The sequence below is a fragment of the Triticum aestivum genome, chromosome 5A (assembly GCF_018294505.1).
Source record: "Triticum aestivum cultivar Chinese Spring chromosome 5A, IWGSC CS RefSeq v2.1, whole genome shotgun sequence".
NCBI classification, from domain to species: domain Eukaryota; kingdom Viridiplantae; phylum Streptophyta; class Magnoliopsida; order Poales; family Poaceae; genus Triticum; species Triticum aestivum.
Window position 1 is genome coordinate 511,134,778 of NC_057806.1, and position 21,050 is coordinate 511,155,827.

General features: G+C 44.0%; 1 protein-coding gene across 1 annotated transcript; it reads right to left on the minus strand.

Moving 5' to 3' along the window:
* Positions 1 to 953: 953 nt before the first annotated feature.
* On the minus strand, positions 954 to 7,959 carry LOC123104412 (uncharacterized). Its single transcript, XM_044526255.1, has 8 exons — positions 7,853 to 7,959; positions 7,048 to 7,190; positions 6,782 to 6,896; positions 6,555 to 6,670; positions 4,142 to 5,449; positions 1,883 to 1,923; positions 1,643 to 1,805; positions 954 to 1,320 (listed from the first exon to the last, which is right to left on the minus strand). The coding sequence occupies exons 2-8, from the start codon at positions 7,180 to 7,182 to the stop codon at positions 1,318 to 1,320; spliced, it is 1,881 nt and encodes a 626-aa protein (XP_044382190.1). The 5' UTR covers positions 7,183 to 7,190; positions 7,853 to 7,959; the 3' UTR covers positions 954 to 1,317.
* Between the last annotated feature and the right edge of the window lie 13,091 nt (positions 7,960 to 21,050).

Below are 21,050 nucleotides of genomic sequence, written 5' to 3' on the forward strand. Positions count from 1 at the left end.
AATCATCTTCGGAAAACAAAAATTGGGACTAGGAGAACACGAAGAGGTCACCGAAGGACGACATCCACCGCCAAGTGAGGACACAAACAGATTGTCATCCCCGGAGGCCAAAATACGCCGAGTGAGAGGACATCCCAGGTACTTGTTCATCAGGTATGTTTTCCTTCGCTTTTTGATTTCATAGTCACCTTTAGGCCGCGCTTGGCAACCATCTAACTTAATACAGAAGTATTAAATTTACAAGTGTATTTTACCAGACATAGTGATTTCCGGCCGGAAACAAAACCAACAGGCAGAAATCTGTATTTTTTTTATGGATGTATTTAAAAGACAAACAATAATCCAAAGAGAGCCTTAACCCACAATAAAAACATTTCTAATGGAAAATGGGGTTTACAGAAAGTCGAACGAACTATGATTAGATTAGTACGTCGACCTAGGTGAGACCATTCACGCTCTGCCAAGCACGCTGGCATGGCATCAGAGCCTTGCCAATCTTTACCAGCAGAGAAAAAGCATGGGGTTTGTACCAGCGAAGCAAGTAAACCAAACAAAACATGATCAGACCCAAAATTTGCAGATGCATCACCTCTCAGGCGTGAGAAACCAGGCAGATCTCAGGACCCAAAATGGTAAGAAATACTCCCTCTGTTCCTAAATATTTGTCTTTTTGGAGATTTCAACAAGTGACTACATACGGAGCAAAATGAGTGAATCTACACTATAAAATATGTCTATATACATCTGTATATGGTAGTCCATTTGTGAAATCTCTAAAAAGACAAATATTTAGGAACGGAGGGAGTATATTCAGTTACAGTTTTCACCAACCAAACCTTGCAACATCAATGACTGCGAACACTGCCACAGATGGCAGGCAATCATGCGTGATGATGACTGGCCAAACAGGAAATATGGCTCCTGCATGGATAGCATTTCTATCACAGCACACAAATCACAACCAGCCATATATTACAGTACAGTACGACGGCATCTATTGCCCATCTGGAAAACAATGTGACATACTGCAGGTTCAAAAATTTCCTAACAATCATGATATGTTTGTACAATGGTTGGTGTATGCGGAGCTCGGCACTGTGTGAAGTATAACAGAGAAGAACGGCAAAAAACATTTGGTGGCATTGAGCTGTTGACAGAAGTATGCAAAAAAGCTACTCAGTTGCTAGCAAGATGAATCAACGAGAACTGTGAAGGTTGGAGTCTAGAAAGGTATTCCCTGTTGGAAATCGACTACGAACGGCAGTTAAGCTATGCATCATTCTTGGCGGTGGATCTCATCCCTGTCATTTTTAGCAATCACTGCACGTGGAAGAAGTAAAGCATGTCAGTTGTATTGATTTTTAAACACACAAAAATGAAGGAGCAAAAGGCAGCCAAAATATAACTGCAGGGCCCTCTTAACACATAATGCTTGTGCACAATCTGTCAATCAGCTTATGCACGATCATGGCAATTTTTTACACTAGTGTAGTGTCAAAAATGCTCTTATATTACGGGGCGGAGGGAGTATCAGGTTGTGCTATGGTATTGATGATTAACAGCTCTTTCACTAATCAGTAATCACTATCAGGTTGTGGTATTGAGTACCAAATTCAACAGCAGTGACCACTACTGTGCTAACCTTTGGGACAAGCCTTGATGACCGTCTGGGTACTGTAGAGGGCTTGGTCTGCTTAGCAGCAGCACTTCTTAACCTACATAGTATATTTCTTGTAGCCACACCCTGCAACTCCTCAGGATCACACGGTTTTTCTTTGTCTGCAGATTCATGACTGTTACCTGTCCTGCAAAATATAAGGTTTATGTAAGTAAGGAACTACTTCAAAAACAGAGGTGCTAACTATGTTTACACAGAACATACTTTGCACCATGATTCGTGGCCACGGGAGTAACAGCATTGTCCTGCACAAGAGGATAAAATAAAATAAATCAACTGAAAAAACGACAAATGAAAGCAAGCAATGAAGCAGCTTCCAGATACACAGGCACACAGAGATATAACTAATAACTTTGTATACTAAACACACAAATGGAAATGGAATTTCAAAAGAAACATAGTAAACGAAAATGATTTTACAACACATTATACTATTTCTTTTAAGTGATCATTTCGCTAATCCCTGTAGAAAAAGAAAACACTAGATTCACCAAGCCATGCTATATGAAGGCACTGGTAGTGAATACCAAAGATGCCAGTTAATGAGGTTACCCAAATATCAATTACCAAATAGATAGGTTTGCAGTTGCAGAGCTAAGATTTGGGCATGTGGAGTTGGCCACAGTTAGGCCAGAATGATACAGGCAAGCTTTCCTTCTTTCTTCCCTTTTACTACAAAGTATAAACCAGTAAAATAAGTCAGCCATGCATCTACTAGTTTAGTGAGAGTTGACACTATGACTAGTTGAAACCGTTGCATGGATGACTACAAATAGAAGACGCCATCTTGAAAGTTGTTTGAAAAGGGGATGTAGGCACCAATTCATTGTAACAAATGAATAGGAAAATTTGTGCAGGGAAGATGTATCACTAGTAGGCCTTAGATGATACAGCTCAACCACAGAAACACGACACCTTAACAAAGTGCTTACTTGGCCATATAGAAAACCCAAGAAAAAAGAAAGAACAATCTTCGCTACAATAACAGGTCATTCCTAGTATAGAAGGTCATTAATATTGGTATTCTACCTAGAAAGTTTCCTTGGTCAAATTAGAAAGTTATTTATGATTGGCACAAGAATGTCAATATTATGTTACTATTTTCTAGTCCTATTGGATATTTTTGCATCAATACTTCATTTTGTATCGAGAAAATATTAAACTATTTTGAATGTCATGAACTGACAAATCAAGAGTTCACATGTCAGATACAAACCCTACAAAAGGCAGTTGGAGCCATGCAAGTTTGCATGAAACTTGTCTAAAGTACCAATAAGGGACGGCATTTGATGGTCATGGAGATTGAGAAGGTTAAGATGACAGCAAGAACCCTGTAAGTGGGTTCATAAACATGTTGGTCCACTAGGCCCATGACGGATGTGGCGAACTAGCAATTCATTATTCCCAGCTCACATGATGTGCCTAAGCGATGGCGCTTTTGCATCCACCCTCTACTATGAGGAATTTGACAAGGTTCTTGTCATAAAATTAATCCACAGTATGTCAAAGTTGAGGACCACCTTCAAGATTGGAATGGCATGGCAAAAAGTTGATACGACCTTTCAATTAGAAAATGAACAGTGTTTAGAGTTCTTGAGTTCTTTTAGAGCAAAGAGAACATTGATGCAGGCAGGGAAAACATAATATGTATATGCTTCTTGATTTCCATGCCAGTCATCTGCATGCGCATGTGGGGATATTACCAACATGTTGGGTCAAAAGGGCCAACGTTGATGTGAACGATGTGGACAGTGTGGTCTAGCAACAATTACAGTTATCGAAGCTGCAGGGAGGAAGGTTAATACTACCTTTCAGCTAGAAAATGAAAAGAGAGTTCTTGAGTTCTGTGGCCCAAACAAAATGATGCAGGAAAAACATGATTTTAATTCAACAGGACACAGCAATTCAATGAAGTGCTTGCTTGCCCAGCCATATAGGCAAATTCTGTGTTTGTACACAAAGGAAAGTTAAACATAAAAGATAGAGAAAAAAGATCCAAGCCAAGAGAAGACAGGGACAATGTTTCATGCACATCAGAAGGTCATTAAATACGGATTTCCTAGTTTGTAAATATTTCTTCCTGAAAATAAACATTACCAAAGTGCTTTTGGGACCACTCATTTTGGAAAAACAATTGACTGAAAACAGTAGTAGAGGCTCCTACTAAAATAAATCAGTTAAAAAAAGATTTATGTACATCATATGTAGGGTGAGAAGGACCTTTAGATCCTCATTTTGGGAAGTTCGAGATCATGAGGTCATATATCTTGTAAGATTAAACTTTTTATTAATTAAATTATCAAAAAATTCAAGATTCCAGAAAACCTAGAATGTAAAATTAAGCAATAAGATAGGACATGAGTAATTAAGATGCAGATATCACAATCATCATCATGCATATTTCTATATTTGGTATTAGGCACAGTTAATTTTCTAGCTAGCATTGAAGTACAATGAAATTACCGAAGCAACAGATGATCGTGTTGGGTCTGTGAGGTCGAAGTTTCCAGCAACGCCGCGATCTGCAGAACTAGCATCTGACTGGGCATTTGCGGCAGGTAGTGCAATTACCGCCTGATTGGCTAGTTGACGAACTGACAAGCTGCCACCATGACCATTATCTTCTTCCATAGCCACTGCTGCTGTTGGTACATTTTCCATTAGGAGTCCATTTGTATCACTGTTGCGGGTACGCTGATCCCCTGAAGTAACATCTAACATTTCCTGTTTGCCCACAGATGGTGGACGAGAGTTTTTGTCAGTGTCACTTATAACCACATGCCCTGGGGAAGATGACACGGCTTTGTCAGTATGAGCATCCAAAACATTCTGAGTGCAGCCATTCTTGACACAAGCTTTGGTTTTACCAGGACTAAATGTGCTTTCATTAGTTGGTTGTATGGAATCATCGGTCAGGGGTGCATGGCTTCTTCCAGGCAACATGGAGACATCAGCAGATTCTTGAGGAAGCACATTGCTACCCAAAGCACCAGCCACCATATCAAGTGACACGTTGTTCTGAACATCAGATGTTAAACATGAAGAATGTACCACTGGAGGTCCCTCCTGAGATACAGAAATTTCAACAGCAGTACCAGGCAATGTGGATGCAGATGACCTCAAGTTTACAGCAGTGGTATCACGTGGATTGGATTTGGAGCGATAATTCTCACCATCAGTTGAACCTAGTGATGAATTGGTGCAAGCAGCAATGCTCTCAGGTCCCTTATCTTGTATATCTATAATGATATTATCTGGTGGCAACATTGTGTTCTGATCATTCTTATTCCTAAGGCTGCTAATAGAATTGGTGAACATATCACTTTCAGAGTTATGTGTGCTTGGAGGGAGGTTCACTCCACCCTTGAAGCTGCCAACCCAATCTCCTGGAGTGGAATTAAGATCAACAAATAGATCAATTCCATCTTCATCCATCAGAAAAAGTTTAAAAGGAGATTTTACATTTGCCGAGTTCTCATTAGACAAGCCACTGCCCTTATCTATGCCATTTGTACCAGCTTTCATATGGCTGGGAGGCTTTGATGCCACACCATTAGGACCAGGATGACTTGCTACGAAAGAAATTGTGTCATTCACAGGAGCAACTGAAACATGATTTCCATTAAGCTTTGGGGCTGTTGAGCACGTTGCAATACCATCAGCAGTTTGTTTCACATTATGAGCAATCCCTTGTCCAGAACATGAATTAAAGCAGTCTCCTTTGCCATTGTTACTAGAAATCGGAGGAAGATTCGTTCTGGTACCAGAGTCCTGGTTCAAGATACAGAAACAAATGAAGAAATGATACGCACTGTATACAAACAGAAACTTTGACAGGCATTATGAGTACACAGATCACAGAGAAACACCATCTTAAACGTAAGACAAAAATCAACTAACAAAAACGATGATGATAATTGGTAAATCCAAAAGAGTATCCTATTTTTTGAAAAAGCATGCTGCAGAAGATAGGTTTCATATAAAAATATTATGGTCCTAGATTTGCAGGTTACTGGACAAAACACCACTACAGCTATTTGTAGTAACAATCCATTACTTGAATTCAAATCCAAGCACAATTCAGCGACAAATCGTTATCTATGTAGTATGTACACGTGTAAATTTTACAGCTGCTAATATCCACCTTGTTCATTTCAAAGAATAATCGTAGTTTTTACTCCCTCCATTCCAAAATAAGTGTTGGGGCTAGGCAGTAAGAAACAAGTGAAACTATATTTCACATTTTCATGAGTGAGAAGATTCATCCTATCTTTTATAGGAATGGGCCAACTAGCACGAAATGTCCAAGGAATTCAAATCTTGGATGACTCTGGCAAATTATAGAAGTTGGGTGGAACCTCCTTTCACCCTAGTGCAGTGCATGTCAAGAGTATTGTACTATCAAGACGAAATAAAATAATATATTTCTGATTCAAGGCCAATCTCATCTAAGGCACAGAAATAGTTTCAGGTATCAAGTGAAGAGGACTGGGAAATATATGACTCTATTCGTTACACAAGAAAACTAAATAATCTAACCCGCACATTTCTCTTGGCCATGAAACCGGACAAGCTGATAGCCTGATACCGAAAAATTGAATAGTATGATTTGACTAGATAAAATTCAGTTTACGGAACACATGCCAAGAAATGCCTAGATTACCCAATATGTTGAATTTGAACAAATGAAATTGATTTATACTAAAGTATGAAATTGCCTGGATTACAAAATTTTAAAAAGCATGCATCCAGTACTCAGTTAGACAATCGGAATCCTAGTTGTATTGCATTGCATTGCAAGGATAAACATTAGGTTGAATCAGAGAAAATGATGTATTGTAACAACATAAAATTGACAGAGGTAACAATTACTTACACTTTTCAATTTTCTATCTGCTTGTTTTCTAGACACTTTTTTATGCTTTAATGGTGGCCTAACATCATCATCATCTCTGTCACTATATGGGCCTCTTTTGTGGTTATCTTGCTCACCTGCAATCAATTAGGTTTTGTCAGATATATACTAACATCCACATGTCCCTGAGTGTGTCCGCCAGTAAACATTGGCATCTGCCAAACTAATAAAGAAGTTTCTACACATACATTTGGATGCTTCTTTGGTATTTGGTAACATGGCAGGAGAGGTAGCAGGAGAAGCCTGTGTAGAAGTAGGACCAGTCAAATTTTCCTTTTCAGGTCCTGAATTATTTTTTTCATTCTGGAAAAAGAAAGATGGTGCACATCAGTAGTCAATTTATTTCACCCTTGCAAAGCAAGAAAACAACTGACAATAACACTAGGTAACATCTTCGCCTTAAAATACATACATGTACTCAAAGTTGAAGCAGATGGTGTATACTGAAACTCACCTCGAGATAAATGGCCAGCAAGCGAGCTAGCTGAGGGTGGGTCTTGTTTGCAGGAAGGTTATACTCCTTGCACAAAGATTGGAGGCTTTGGAGACTAAGGCTGAGGAGGTGTTTCTCGTTTTTCTCCCACCCCATCAGGTGGACTGTAGCAGCACAGGGAAGACACAACAGCATTAGGTACACTTTGACATGAGGCAACGATCACGAGTTACACAAACAGTACTCAATATTCATCGGAATTTGGAAGCATCGGTATGCCCAAGCACGACAACAACACGCAAGCGAGTAGAGCACACGACTCAATCTGAGAGCACCAATTGCCCAGCTTTACATAGGGCTGAAACACGCGAGCACTTGGGAGCTCGTTGCGCCTGAAATTCGAGCGCGCATTGCGTTCCCCTAAAGGAAGGTGAACATCTCAGAACCACGAAACACATGACTCCACCGTCCCTTCCGCCGCGAACCCCACGCCACCCTCGCCACGCGGACGGAGGGGGCGCGGAAATGGAAATTCCCGAGCGGATCCGAGCGGAGCCAGATCCAGGCGAGCGGAGAGGCCACCGGGGACGGGGCGCGGCCCACCGAACCCAGCCCGCCAGCCCCAAGCGAAAAACCCGCCCAACTAGGCAACAACAGCGCACGCGCGGGAGAGATGAGAGGGCACCGGCGGAGCGGCCCCTCCTACCGCCGCGCCCCACGACGAGCGGCGACGCGGACGGCGAGCCCCGGGCGAGCGAGCAAGCCAGGGAGCAGGGCGTGGCGACGTCGAATCGGCGCTAGGGAGCGCGGAGGCGCGGAGATTTACCTGGAGCGGCGGGCGGGGCGGGTCGGGGCGGCGGGAGGCGGAGGAGGAGGAGCTCCGGGCGGGCGGGCGGGAGGGGAGGGGAGCTCCGGGCGGGCGGGCGGCTGTCTGGTGTGGGGTTCGGTCAGGGGAGCGTGGCGGATTTGGGGAGGAAGGGGTACGGTGGCGTCGGGGCGGAGCTGCGCGTGACCGTGACGGCGGGGGAGGGTTGGCACGGGAGGGAGGGGGCCGACCTGCGGGCCCCGCGGATCGATTACTGGGTCGGGGCCGTTGCTGGTTCAGCGCGGCACGTGCCTGCCTCTGGGGTCGGGTCGGGTCAGGTCCGGCCGGTCTGGCCGGACCGGATTGGTTCCAGCGGGGCCGTGGGTTCCAGGAGCGGCGCGGCGGAGCAGGTACTACGAAATTTGAATTTTGGTTTTGGGGGCTTTTAAAAAGGGCAGGAGTTCACTCCGATTCGTCATCCCCCACCTGCGTACACAATGGAGAAACAGTATGCCACCACAAAAGGCACGCACTAATGCTTGGTGTGCGTTTGGAAAGAAACGGTGCACGATGCCTCGAAGCACTCGTAGTTTGGCTTTTCTTTTTCTTTTCTTCTTTTTGGATGGATGTAGCTTGTCATTCATGATTCATTTTCTTTAGTAGCGCATGTCTGCTGGCTTGTTGAAGATTAGGAAGATGGAAACTATCTGAACAGAACGGTAAGAGCAAACTACCTTACCAGCTACTCCCTCCGTTTCAAAATAGATGACTCAACTTTGTACTAACTTTAATACAAAGTTAGTATAAAGTTGGGTCATCTATTTTAGAATGGAGGGAGTACAAATGAATACTCGATGATGCTAATATATTGGATTGTCAACCACGAAAAAATAAAGCAACGATACAATAGCTAGTCAAGAAGATTTGTTTTGGTGGGAGGAGGGAGGAAGCTAGATAATAAGTTGGAGCACAACGTATCTTCAAAGAACAGAAGAGAGGGAATTTACTCCTTTGTTTATAATAGAAAAGGGAACTATCTCTATTTTCTAGTTAAGCTATGCTACTACACAATCAAATATACAAACTATTATTGTGATACTTTCAGCATATGGCGGCGTTGAGCTTGCATGCCCATGTTCTTCCACAGAGGCTGACTTTTAAGGCTAGCATTTGGCTCGACCTCTATGACTGGCAATGATCAGGATCTGGCAACATATCATCACAACCTACGTCTTATTTCATCACCACTTCTTCTACTAGTTCATTTTCCTAACGGCTCCATGCTTGTCACAACTAAGAGTATGTTGACTCCATTTAGGAACATGCAACTTTTCACCGCGTGTTATTTTTTCTTTGATTGCTCTTTGTCACTAATCATTGTCCATTGGCGCTTTATGTGTGTTGTTGGCATGAATCGGTTGAGGTCATCCACAATTTCAATTATTCATTTGAAGGTTGCACGTGATATTTATCAAAGTTGATATGAATAAGTGAAACTTTGAAGGATGTGATATCCACTACAAATTTTAGGCGGCTAGAACCAGCTAGTCATCATAACTTTGAACCAAACTCCTAGAGAAATCTAATTGCGCTGGTACCTTGTCTAGCTACTTTACCTTCCAAAGGTTGACTCATCATTTTGTTGTTGTATGTGGTGTGGATTTCTGTCAAGATTGTTATTTGGAAATTTCATGACAGTGCAGTTGCACCTCAATTTTGTGAAGCGAGTGCACACAAATTAGTGACAAAAATATAGAACACTTATAGTATTCATTCTCGTTGTGATTGCCCCAAGTTTAATACCTAATTATTAGGCCAATTCCGGGTATAATAGGTCATTAGGTATTTTTGTTTCCCATTTTATAAAAGGTCATTAGGTAATTTTGCTAGCACAAAACCATGTGAACAACCGAGGTGTTTTTATAGGAGCTATGCATACATGAGTAAATACTAGTGTGACTTAAGTAGTTTCATAAAGATGTAATATCTAGTTGTCTCTTAAAATATGCGGGCTTCAACCTTTAATGTACTCAAGATTGTAGTTTGAATCTTCAACCCCTCTACATGTGACCTATTCCATGTTTTCAACCAAAGCAAAGGATGAAAAATACCAACTCTCGAGTCTTCGACTAAAACAAAGGATGAAGGGGCTGTTTGGATTGTGACTATCTTTGCCATATATTGCCACATGATTTTTGCCACACTTGCCTTAGTTGAGTTGCTCAAATTGTTAGCCACTCTTTGGCTTGCCTAAGGGAATCTTGCCACACTTTTTGTGTCTATGACATGTGGGGTTCACTGCTCATAAAATAATCCTTGCCTTAGGTGTGGCTAGAACCAAACACCTACCTAACTTGGTCAAACTTGCCTAAGGTTAGGCGTGGCAAAGTGTGGCTGGAAACCAAACAGCCCCGAAATATACAAACTCTTAAGTAAATATACAAATGATGAGTTTGTAATGTGTTGCATTGTGCACATTCTTGCCAACAATGTGCTCAACGAATTACTTTATAACTATTTGATTTTGTTTCCCTTTGTTTTGAATACTTCTTATAAAAACTCTTGAGTTGGACTCCACTTATGTGCATATGATGGGCTGCATTTTCCCAAAATTACAGCACCTATTTTGAATGGTTGATTATATTTTATAATTAAATGATTGCAGTTTTGTCTTGATAGGCTTTGCATCCCTTTTATCAACAATGAATCATCCCATATATTATACTATCTATCCAAAGACGTTCTTCCAATCATTATGGGAGCCCCGCCATTTCTCTTGAAGTGGAAGCACATCCTCTAGCTTTTTCCATGTAGTGGAACCTTGCAGTCCTTTTATCGAGCATTGGTGGTTTGGATTAAGATGGAGCTTAGTGATTTTAGTTTCTTGTATGGTTTTTCAAGCTTTTGATTTTACTTTAGGTTTAGCTACAAGGGGCCATAACACGGAAATGTAGAGGATGTGCTTGCACTTTGAGAAGAGCAATGACAGGCCTCCCACAGTGGTGGACAAGAACATCTTTGGAGAGAATGGAGTAAAATGTATAGTGTTGCTCACGATTAACAAAAAATATTGGAAATCCTAGCAAGGAAAAAATGAATGCAATCACTATAATAAATAATCGTAGTCCAAAAGGGTGCCATAAAGTTACGGAAATACAACTCACTCACATGCACACAAGTGGAGTTATTAATGGCAACATGTGCACAATGCAGTATAATTAAAACTCATAGAGCATAAATCATTGTATTGTTCACACACCAAGCCATCAAATAGTTAAGATTTGGTATTTTTCATGCTTTTGTATTGTTGAAGACCCAAGAGTTGTTTTTTTCATCCTTTTCTTTGGTCGGAGATCTGAAATTGGTCAGATGTAGATCGATTTGCAAATTTGAACTGCATTCTTGGGTGCCTAAGACTGAAGTCGAGATATTTGAAGATAGCACAAGCTTTTCCAGAGCTTCAAGAACCTGACGAAGGTCACACTACTATCGACTGATGTATGTTGTCCCACTTCCTATAAAAATACTTTTGTTATTCACTTGGTTTGTTTTTGGCCAAAATGAATGACCCCTTGCAAAAGGAAAAAACAACACCTAACGATCACATATGAAACTTAGGCCAATGGCAGCAACAACTAAATACTATAAGTGATGTTGTGTTTGTCATTAATTTGTGTGCACTCATATAAAGTTGACATAACAACTACAACACCATGGAAAGTCCAAAATAGAGTTTTTGACATAAATATACGACATACGCGAAAACAATGCGAGTAGTCAACCTTCTAGAATGGTAAAATAGCTAGTCAAGGTACCATCACCAATATGTTTTTATGGAAGTTTGGTTAAAGTTTGTAATGGTTGTAGTGGTTCAAGGCGTTTGTCAATTTCTAGATGGGAACACATATCATCCAGAGTTCAATATCAAACTAAGAACACCACACCATACCTTTAATCCTCTCTATTCCCAACAGTGAGTCGGAGCCGACATGGAGGAGAAGGGTAAATTGACGTGTCTATATGACCGCGGATTCTAGGATTTAGACACATGAAAAAGTGAGTCATTGGATCATAGTTAGTCTTATATGTGTCATACGGTAAGGTGTGGTTGTCGGAGACACTACACGTAGCGATGAGTGTTTGAGTGAGAACTTCATCGAGGTATTAAGGCATGGAGATGAATAAGCATAGGAGAAATGCTCTCAATTGAGATGGAGAGTCAAGTGAAGATTATAGGGATTGAACGAGGGGATGGGGATAATGGGAGGAATGGAAGTTGTTGGTTGATAGTGTTGGCGATTTTTATAGGAAGAAGATAGTGGGAAAGCGTATTATTTTGCTAGAGGAACGAAGGAACTCGTGTTCTAATTCCTGTTCCTTCTTCTTTATGCCACCTTAAATATATAGCAATATTTTGTCAAGACTAACTTGGAAGGTATGCATTGATGGGATTATGTGGCTGCACATGTGGTTGGTTGAGAGAGATAGAGGAGTGCATGGTGGTTGGTGGAGTCAGACATCTAGAACTATAATGGAACACATGAAGCGGTGTGATGGGTGGCTATATATAGAGGCAAAATGGGAAGGGCGTGATGGGGCAAGACCGATCTGCCATCCATTTCTCGCCCCTTCGATGACTCCCTACTATCCATCATCGTTCCTAGAGTAGACAAATATTCAAGGTAGGAAAAGACAGTTTGGTGTCTATTTTGGATGCAATGTTATGATGTTTTGCTTCACCTTGCTTTCTTCAGGATAATTAGTTCTCTCTTCCTCCACCGTTCTAGTTGTAGTTATGGATGGATCTTTGGCTCCCTCTCGGTCTCCGACACAACGAGACTCGCCAATTTAATGGTTTGACTCCTTTCAAAATTAGTATGTTTTCCCCTGAAATAAGTACGGTGGCGTGGTCCTCATCCGAATTGTGTGTGTGATGGCGAAGTTCACACGGTTGGAGGGGGGGGGGCCTGACCTGTCAAATCAGGCTGATGTTGATTCGGCTTGAGCATGTGCCTACTGTCGGGCCAGTTCACATCTAGTCGGCCCTGATGAGTTGCACGAATCTACTGGGAAGATGAGCAGCATGACAACCTTAGTTCGACATTTGAATATTGGGCAGTTCTTAAAGCAAGAATTTACTCCAATTCATGGTCGCCACCTTGTGGTGTACATGTGTACAACTAATTGTGTACAAATGGGGAAATGGTACTCTCTTCATGCCACCTCCTAACTAATGCTTTGTGTCTGCAAGGAAGATACGGTAGACTCCACCTCGATGCATTAAGTTAGGGAATTTTGTTGCAACAAATTAATTTGGAGAACGATATCTTCACTTTTATAGTTGGTATGTATAAGATATAAGATTTCAGTGCATACATAAATAAGAAGAAACATAGTGTACGCCACCTCACACCACATTAGTTCAAAGATGAACACCTTGATTCGTATATGTAACATCCCAATTTTTAATTTAGATGCTAATCATTAGGTCATCATATGCATTCATGCTCTTTGCATTTTTGTTTAATTTTATTTGAACATTTTGATCCTAAAGACCTTAAGCAACTCAAAGACCATTTGAGAGAGTTGGAGGTTTTATGAAAATTCCATTTTGATTTTTATTTAAAATGGTAAATTTGGATCAACGTGATTTTTTTTGAAATTATTTTTCCAAAATTATTTCCAAATAAATAAATAATGAGAAAGATATTCTTCAAAACAGAGAAAATAATGTAAATTTAGTTTTAAATAAAATATCTATTTTATTTAAAATTTTATCGAGATTTTATTTGATTGAATTAGGGAAAATTGCATTTTTCAAAATTGCATTTTTAGCCCAAAAAATATTCATATTGTCCTAAATATTAGGAGAGGACCGTGAAAAATTATTTATTCAATTTTAGAATTTTTATTTTTAGATTTTTTTCTTCTGTTCGACGAATTATTTTAAAAAAAGTTCCTAGTCCGGCCCAGCTGAGCCGGGCCTTGGCCCAGCAGGCCGCCGCCGCCTTCCTGTGCGGGAGACCGCCCCGCCGCCGCCTGCAGAGTCCGAGCTGGACTCCGCCTCCGCGTCGTGCCCCTTCCCCAAGTCGCCGCCCCCCTCTTAAATAGCCCCCCGCCCCCCTCCTCCTCATCCCGCCACCCGCCGCCGCCGCCTGCAGCCGCCCGCGCGCTGCCGCCTCGCACCCGCTGCCGCGCCGCCACCCCCCGCCTCGCCACCGATGCCCGACGCCGGAGCCGCCTGATGACCCACAAGTATAGGGGATTGTAACATCCCCACTATCACACTACAATGATCTCTCTCTAACAGTGGCCATGTTACCATGATCACTCAGTCAATCTGCCACTTGTCCAAACTCAAATTCAAATTCAAATTCAAATTGCATGTCAAATTATTTTCTTCAAAAAATTAAAAGACAAAATGTTTGTTGGGTTGAAAATATTAACTACCTAATTATCATGTAGAAATCAACACCAATTGGTTCACCATTTAATTCCTAGGAAAATATAAAGTGGTCCAACAACATATTAGTTAACCTATTCAATTTCTAAAAATGATTGAACAATTCCATTGGCTCTAAAACTTTTTATGCAACACTGCAATATTGTTCTTGAATTGTGTGCCAGATTTAAAGTTAGACTAAATTCATTTTGTCACTCAAATTAATATGAAACAATAGCGAACTTAAATACATAAAAGGGAAAATAGAAAATGGCCTAGCTAACTGATGTGCAACTGGGCCTTTGATGACCACAGTGCTTTCGGCCGAGCCCAATCGCGTCTTCTTCCTCGGGCAGACGAGATTGCCGCCTTCAATACGTCATCTCCGGTGCTCCATCGAGCCCGCTAGCCTGCCCTGCTGCTTCGCTGTGAGCCTCGTCTCCTCGTCAACCTGCCCTTGTTCCTTACCGTGCCCCGTAGGCTAGCTTCCGTAGAGCACCGCCGCTACCGCCGCTTAGCCGTCGTCAGTAGTCGCCGTTGACGCCGATGCCGACCTCGTCTGCACGCGCCCGTAGCGCCCTTAGCTGCTCCCGCTGCGCTCTCCTGTGCGCCCCCTGGCTGCTTTGTCCGCGCGCCGCCTCTGCCGCTCGTGCGCTGCGCCCCCTGGCTAGCGCTGTGACCGCCGGCGCGCCCGTGTGCGTGCGTGCTGTGTGTGTGGTGTGTGCGTGCGTGCAGTGTGTGTGCATTGAGTGGGTGGTTGAGCCCGCCTCTGCCTGGCCACGCCCACCTCCAGCATCGCCACGCCGCTGCACTGCTGCTGCTTCTCTGCCCGCTGCTGCTCCTCTGCTACAGTACCGTTCAGTTACTGTAGCAGTAGCCAGCTTTGCATCTATTACGCCGACTGGCCCTCTAAACAACCTCAAAACAGCAACTAAACAAAGCTTGACATAGCTAAAATAAATATGTGCGGATAGTACACTTGACAGGGTTCAATTCTTTCCATTGGACCAAATCCAAAAGTTGGCTGAATTAATTCCTATGAAAATCACAAAATGCTAAGTTCTGTTAAGCGAAGAACTGAAAAACAACTTTATTTTTATAGCGACTTTAGAGCTGTTGATAATCAAGCTAATGAACTCTAATATGGATAAAAGTGATACTAACATGTAGATCGTAGAAAAATGCTCATAATTGATGTAAGACACGAGATCATAGAATATACAGATCAACAACTATAGCCTCCGAAAAACAGCTAACTGATGTTTTTAAAAACTGATGCAATCCTCACACTTAGACAATTTTCAGGAATTCCAAAATATGTCTAAAACCTTTGAAAATTCATAGAAAATAAACCGTAACTCGGATGAAAATGTTTTCTACATGAAAGTTGTTCAGAAAAACGAGACGAATCCGAATACGGGGTCCGTTTACCTGTCAGATGCCTCTAACTATCTGAACACGGAATATTCCCCCGCCGGTCATCTGTCTAACACAGGTCCGGAACCGGGAATACCTTCCTAGTTGAATTCCCTCTTCACCTATAATGTCTAGCACTGCTTAGTTCATCTCTAACACCGCCTATTACCATGTTATGCTTTATGATGCTTTGTTTGCTGTATATTTATTGGTTCTTCCCCCTCTTCTCTCCGGTAGACCCCGAGACCGATGTTGCCCCTGTGATCGACTACGTCTCTGACGACCCTTCTTCCTTTACAGCAGAGCTTCCAGGCAAGCCCTCCCTTTGATCATCCCTATATCACCCATTCCATTCTCTCATGCTTGCATTAGATTTTGCTACTGTTATTGTTTGCTCCTATTCTGATGCATAGCCTGCTTTTGTAACTTGCTCATTGTACCTTACCTGCTTATCCTAAACTGCTTAGTATAGGTTGGTTAGTGATCCATCAGTGACCCCCACCTTGTCCTAGTTGCCCCGCTTTATGTTCGATGACTCGATCAACATGATCGACGTCCAGGCCCCGACACCGCACATCACCCCCCTTAGTTGTACGACTCTGCAAAGTTACTATCAAGTGCCAAGGGTGATACCTCATCAGCACTTCTGATGTTAATCATGTAGTGTAGCTATTTGTTCATGGTCATCGAGGGTGATTCCTCCTTAACCACTTCTGATACGACTCTGTCGTGCAACCCCTCAAGTGTGAACCTCAAGGGTGGTTCCTCCTACGTTCACCTTGATGATTACATCGAGTGGAATCCACCGAGGGCGGTTCCTCGGGGTTTCCCCCTGGTGTTTGGACACACAGATACTTGGACTTTACAACTGTTACTTGGAAAGACGGGTCGACCCTGAGGGGTACCCGCGATTGATGTGGAGACAGGTTGACCTAGAGGGTACCCAAGAGTTGAATACGAGGCGTGGCCGGGCATTCTTAGCCCTTGTCGCAAGTCCTCGAGACGGGGCGACGGGGTCACATTTTTCATGAGTCTCTGCTCGTGACCGCACTACCAACACACTAACGGTTTGGATATGTGATCCGAGAAGGCCTCTGGCCTGATAGCACTAATCATCACGTGGGCATAGTATGTGAAGGAAATATGCCCTAGAGGCAATAATAAAGTTATTATTTATTTCCTTATATCATGATAAATGTTTATTATTCATGCTAGAATTGTATTAACCGAAAACATAATACATGTGTGAATACATAGACAAACAGAGTGTCACTAGTATGCCTCTACTTGACTAGCTCGTTGATCAAAGATGGTTATGTTTCCTAACCATAGACATGAGTTGTCATTGGATTAACGGGATCACATCATTAGGAGAATGATGTGATTGACTTGACCCATTCTATTAGCTTAGCACTTGATCGTTTAGTTTGTTGCTATTGCTTTCTTCATAACTTATACATGTTCCTATGACTATGAGATTATGCAACTCCCGTTTACCGGAGGAACACTTTGTGTGCTACCAAACGTCACAACGTAACTGGGTGATTATAAAGGTGCTCCACAGGTGTCTCCGAAGGTACTTGTTGGGTTGGCGTATTTCGAGATTAGGATTTGTCACTCCGATTGTCGGAGAGGTATCTCTGGGCCCTCTCGGTAATACACATCACTCAAGCCTTGCCAGCATTGCAACTAATAAGTTAGTTGCGGGATGATGTATTACAGAACGAGTAAAGAGACTTGCCGGTAACGAGATTGAACTAGGTATTGAGATACCGACGATCGAATCTCGGGCAAGTAACATACCGATGACAAAGGGAACAACATATGTTGTTATGCGGTCTGACCGATAAAGATCTTCGTAGAATATGTAGGAGCCAATATGAGCATCCAGGTTCCGCTATTGGTTAATGACCGGAGACGTGTCTCGGTCATGTCTACATAGTTCTCGAACCCGTAGGGTCCGCACGCTTAAAGTTCAATGACGATCGTTGAGGGAGTCCTGGATTAGGGGGTGTCCGGATGGCCGGACTATACCTTTAGCCGGACTCCTGGACTATGAAGATACAAGATTGAAGACTTCGTCCCGTGTCCGGAAGGGACTTTCCTTGGCGTGGAAGGCAAGCTTGGCAATACGGATATGTAGATCTCCTACCATTGTAACCGACTCTATGTAACTCTAACCCTATCCGGTGTCTATATAAACCGGAGGATTTTAGTCCGTAGGACATCATATTCAAACACAATCATACCATAGGCTAGCTTCTAGGGTTTAGCCTCTTTTATCTCGTGGTAGATCTACTCTTGTACTACCCATATCATCAATATTAATCAAGCATGACGTAGGGTTTTACCTCCATCGAGAGGGCCCGAACCTGGGTAAAACTTCGTGTCCCTTGCCTCCTGTTACCATCCGGCCTAGACGCACAGTTCAGGACCCCCTACCCGAGATCCGCCAGTTTTGACACCGACATTGGTGCTTTCATTGAGAGTTCTTCTGTGTCATCGCCGTCAGGCTTGATGGCTCCTACAATCATCAATAGCGATGCAGTCCAGGGTGAGACCTTCCTTCCCGGACAGATCTTCGTCTTCGGCGGCTTCGCACTGCGGGCCAATTCACTTGGCCATGTGGAGCAGATCGAAAGCTACGCCCCTGGCCGTCAGGTCAGATTTGGAAGTTTAAACTACATGGCTAATATCCGCGGGGACTTGAACTTCGACGGATTCGAGCCACTGCCGAGCGCGCCACACTGTCACGACGAGCATGATCTAGCTCTGTCGCCGAACAGTGCCCTGGAGGCCGCACCCGCATCGGCTTTGACCCTTAATTCAGAGCCTACTGCGCCGATCGAGGATGAGCGGTTGGATGCCGCCTTGGGGGCTGCGATCCCAACGACGATCGAGCCGAACACCAGCCCCGCACTCCGCGAGACTCGTGACTCCAAGAAGCCGGACTCCTCTTCGGACTCCGAACCCTCCGCGCCCCTGCCGATCGAATCCGATTGGGCACCGATCATGGAGTTTACTACCGCGGACATCTTTCAGCACTCGCCTTTCGGCGATATTCTGAAGACGATGAAGTCTCTCTCTTTATCAAGAGAGCCCTGGCCGGACTACGGTCAGCAAGGTTGGGGTACGGACGATGAGGAAATTCAAAGCCCACCCACCACCCACTTTGTAGCCACTGTCGATGATTTAACCGACATGCTCGACTTCAACTCCAAAGACATCGACGGTATGGACGCCGATGAAGGAGACGATGAAGAACCAGCGCCTATTAGGCCCTAGAAAGCCACCTCGTCATATGACATATACATGGTGGACACCCCAAAAGATGGAGATGGCGATGGAATAGCGGAGGATGACCCCTCCAAGAAACAGCCTAAGCGCCAGCGTCAGCGGCGCCGATCAAAATCCCGCCAAAACAAATACGGCGATTCCAGCACGGGAGATAATAATACTCCGGAAAGTGCCAAAGAAAACCTCCTCCAGCAAGATTTAGCACAGGAGGATGGAGAAACCAGCCCTGATGAGACAACGGCAGATAGAGAGGTCAAGGACGATAATTATATGCCTCCCTCCGAAGACGAGGCAAGCCTCGACGACGACGAATTCGTCATGCCAGAGGATCCCGTCGAGCAAGAGCGTTTTCAACACAGGCTTATGGCCACGGCAAGAAGCCTCAAGAAAAAACAGCAACAACTTAGAGCTGATCAAGATTTGCTAGTCGACAGATGGACTGAAGTCCTTGCGGCCGAAGAGCATAAACTCGAACGCCCCTCCAAGAGCTACCCAAAGCGCAGGTTGCTACCCCGATTAGAGGAGGAAGCACTTGATGCGGCCGACCGGCCACCTCGTGGCCGCGACAGAGAGGCCTCTCGGCCCTCCACTCAAGTCGCACCCCGTACCAAGGCACGGGAATATGCGCCGGACTTACGAGATATGTTGGAGGACAAGGCAAGGCAAACAAGATCGATCTACGGATTGCGTGGGCCCCCCACGGCTCGAGACGGTAACCGTCACGCCGGCCACAAATTCGGCAGGGCCGAACACAGTAGACAAAGCTCATCGGAGCTACGTCGTGATATGGCCCAGTACAGAGGCGCCACACACCCACTATGCTTCACGGACGAAATAATGGATCATCAAAACCCCGAAGGTTTCAAACCCGTAAATATCGAATCATATGATGGCACAACAGACCCTGCGGTATGGATCGAGGATTATCTCCTTCATATCCACATGGCCCGTGGCGATGATTTCCACGCCATCAAATACCTCCCACTCAAGCTTAAAGGACCAGCTCGGCATTGGCTTAACAGCTTGCCAACAGGATCAATCAGTTGTTGGGAGGACCTGGAAGCCGCATTCCTCGATAATTTCCAGGGCACTTATGTGTGACCCCCAGACACCGATGACGTAAGTCACGTAATTCAGCAGCCAGAGGAATTGGCCAGGCAATTCTGGACACGGTTCCTAACAAAGAAAAATAAAATAGTCGACTGTCCGGACGCTGAGGCCCTAGCAGCCTTCAAGCACAATATCCGTGACGAGTGGCTTGCCCGGCACCTGGGACAGGAAAAGCCGAAGTCTATGGCAGCACTCACGACACTCATAACCCACTTTTGCGCGGGAGAAGACAGCTGGCTTGCTCATAGCAACAATATGACCAAGAACCCGGGTAATTTGGATACTAGGGACAATAGTGGCAGGTCGCGTCGCAACAAGCAGAAGCGCCGCATTAACGGCGACAATGCTAAGGATACGGCAGTTAATGCCTGATTCAGAGGCTCTAAATCCGGTCAGCGGAAAAAGCCATTCAAAAGGAATCCTAGGGGGGCGTCCAGTTTGGACCGAATACTCGACCGCTTGTGCCAGATACATGGCACCCCCGAAAAGCCGGCCAATCACACCAACAGGGATTGTTGGGTGTTCAAGCAGGCAGACAAGTTAAATGCCGAAAACAAAGACAAGGGGCTGCATAGCGATGACGACGAAGAGCCCCGGCCGCTGAATAACAGTGGACAGAAGGGTTTTCCCCCACAAGTGCGGATGGTGAACATGATATACGCAACCCACGTCCCCAAGAGGGAGCGGAAGCGCGCGTTAAGGGACGTATACACGGTAGAGCCAGTCGCCCCAAAGTTCAACCCATGGTCCTCCTGCCCGATCACCTTTGATCGAAGGGACCACCCCACTAGCATCCGTCATGGCGGATTCGCCGCATTGGTTCTAGACCCAATTATTGACGGATTTCATCTCACTAGAGTCCTTATGGACGGCGGCAGTAGCCTGAACCTGCTTTACCAGGATACAGTGCGGAAAATGGGCATAGATACCTTGAGGATTAAGCCCACCAAAACG

Excerpts from the sequence above, each read along its gene's own strand:
- LOC123104412 (XM_044526255.1), bottom strand. The coding sequence starts at position 7,182 with ATGGGGTGGGAGAAAAACGAGAAACACCTCCTCAGCCTTAGTCTCCAA. Across the intron at positions 6,671-6,781 it reads TACCAAAGAAGCATCCAAAT|GTGAGCAAGATAACCACAAA; the intron begins GTATGTGTAGAA and ends AATTGATTGCAG. Across the intron at positions 1,806-1,882 it reads GCCACGAATCATGGTGCAAA|GACAGGTAACAGTCATGAAT; the intron begins GTATGTTCTGTG and ends TATATTTTGCAG.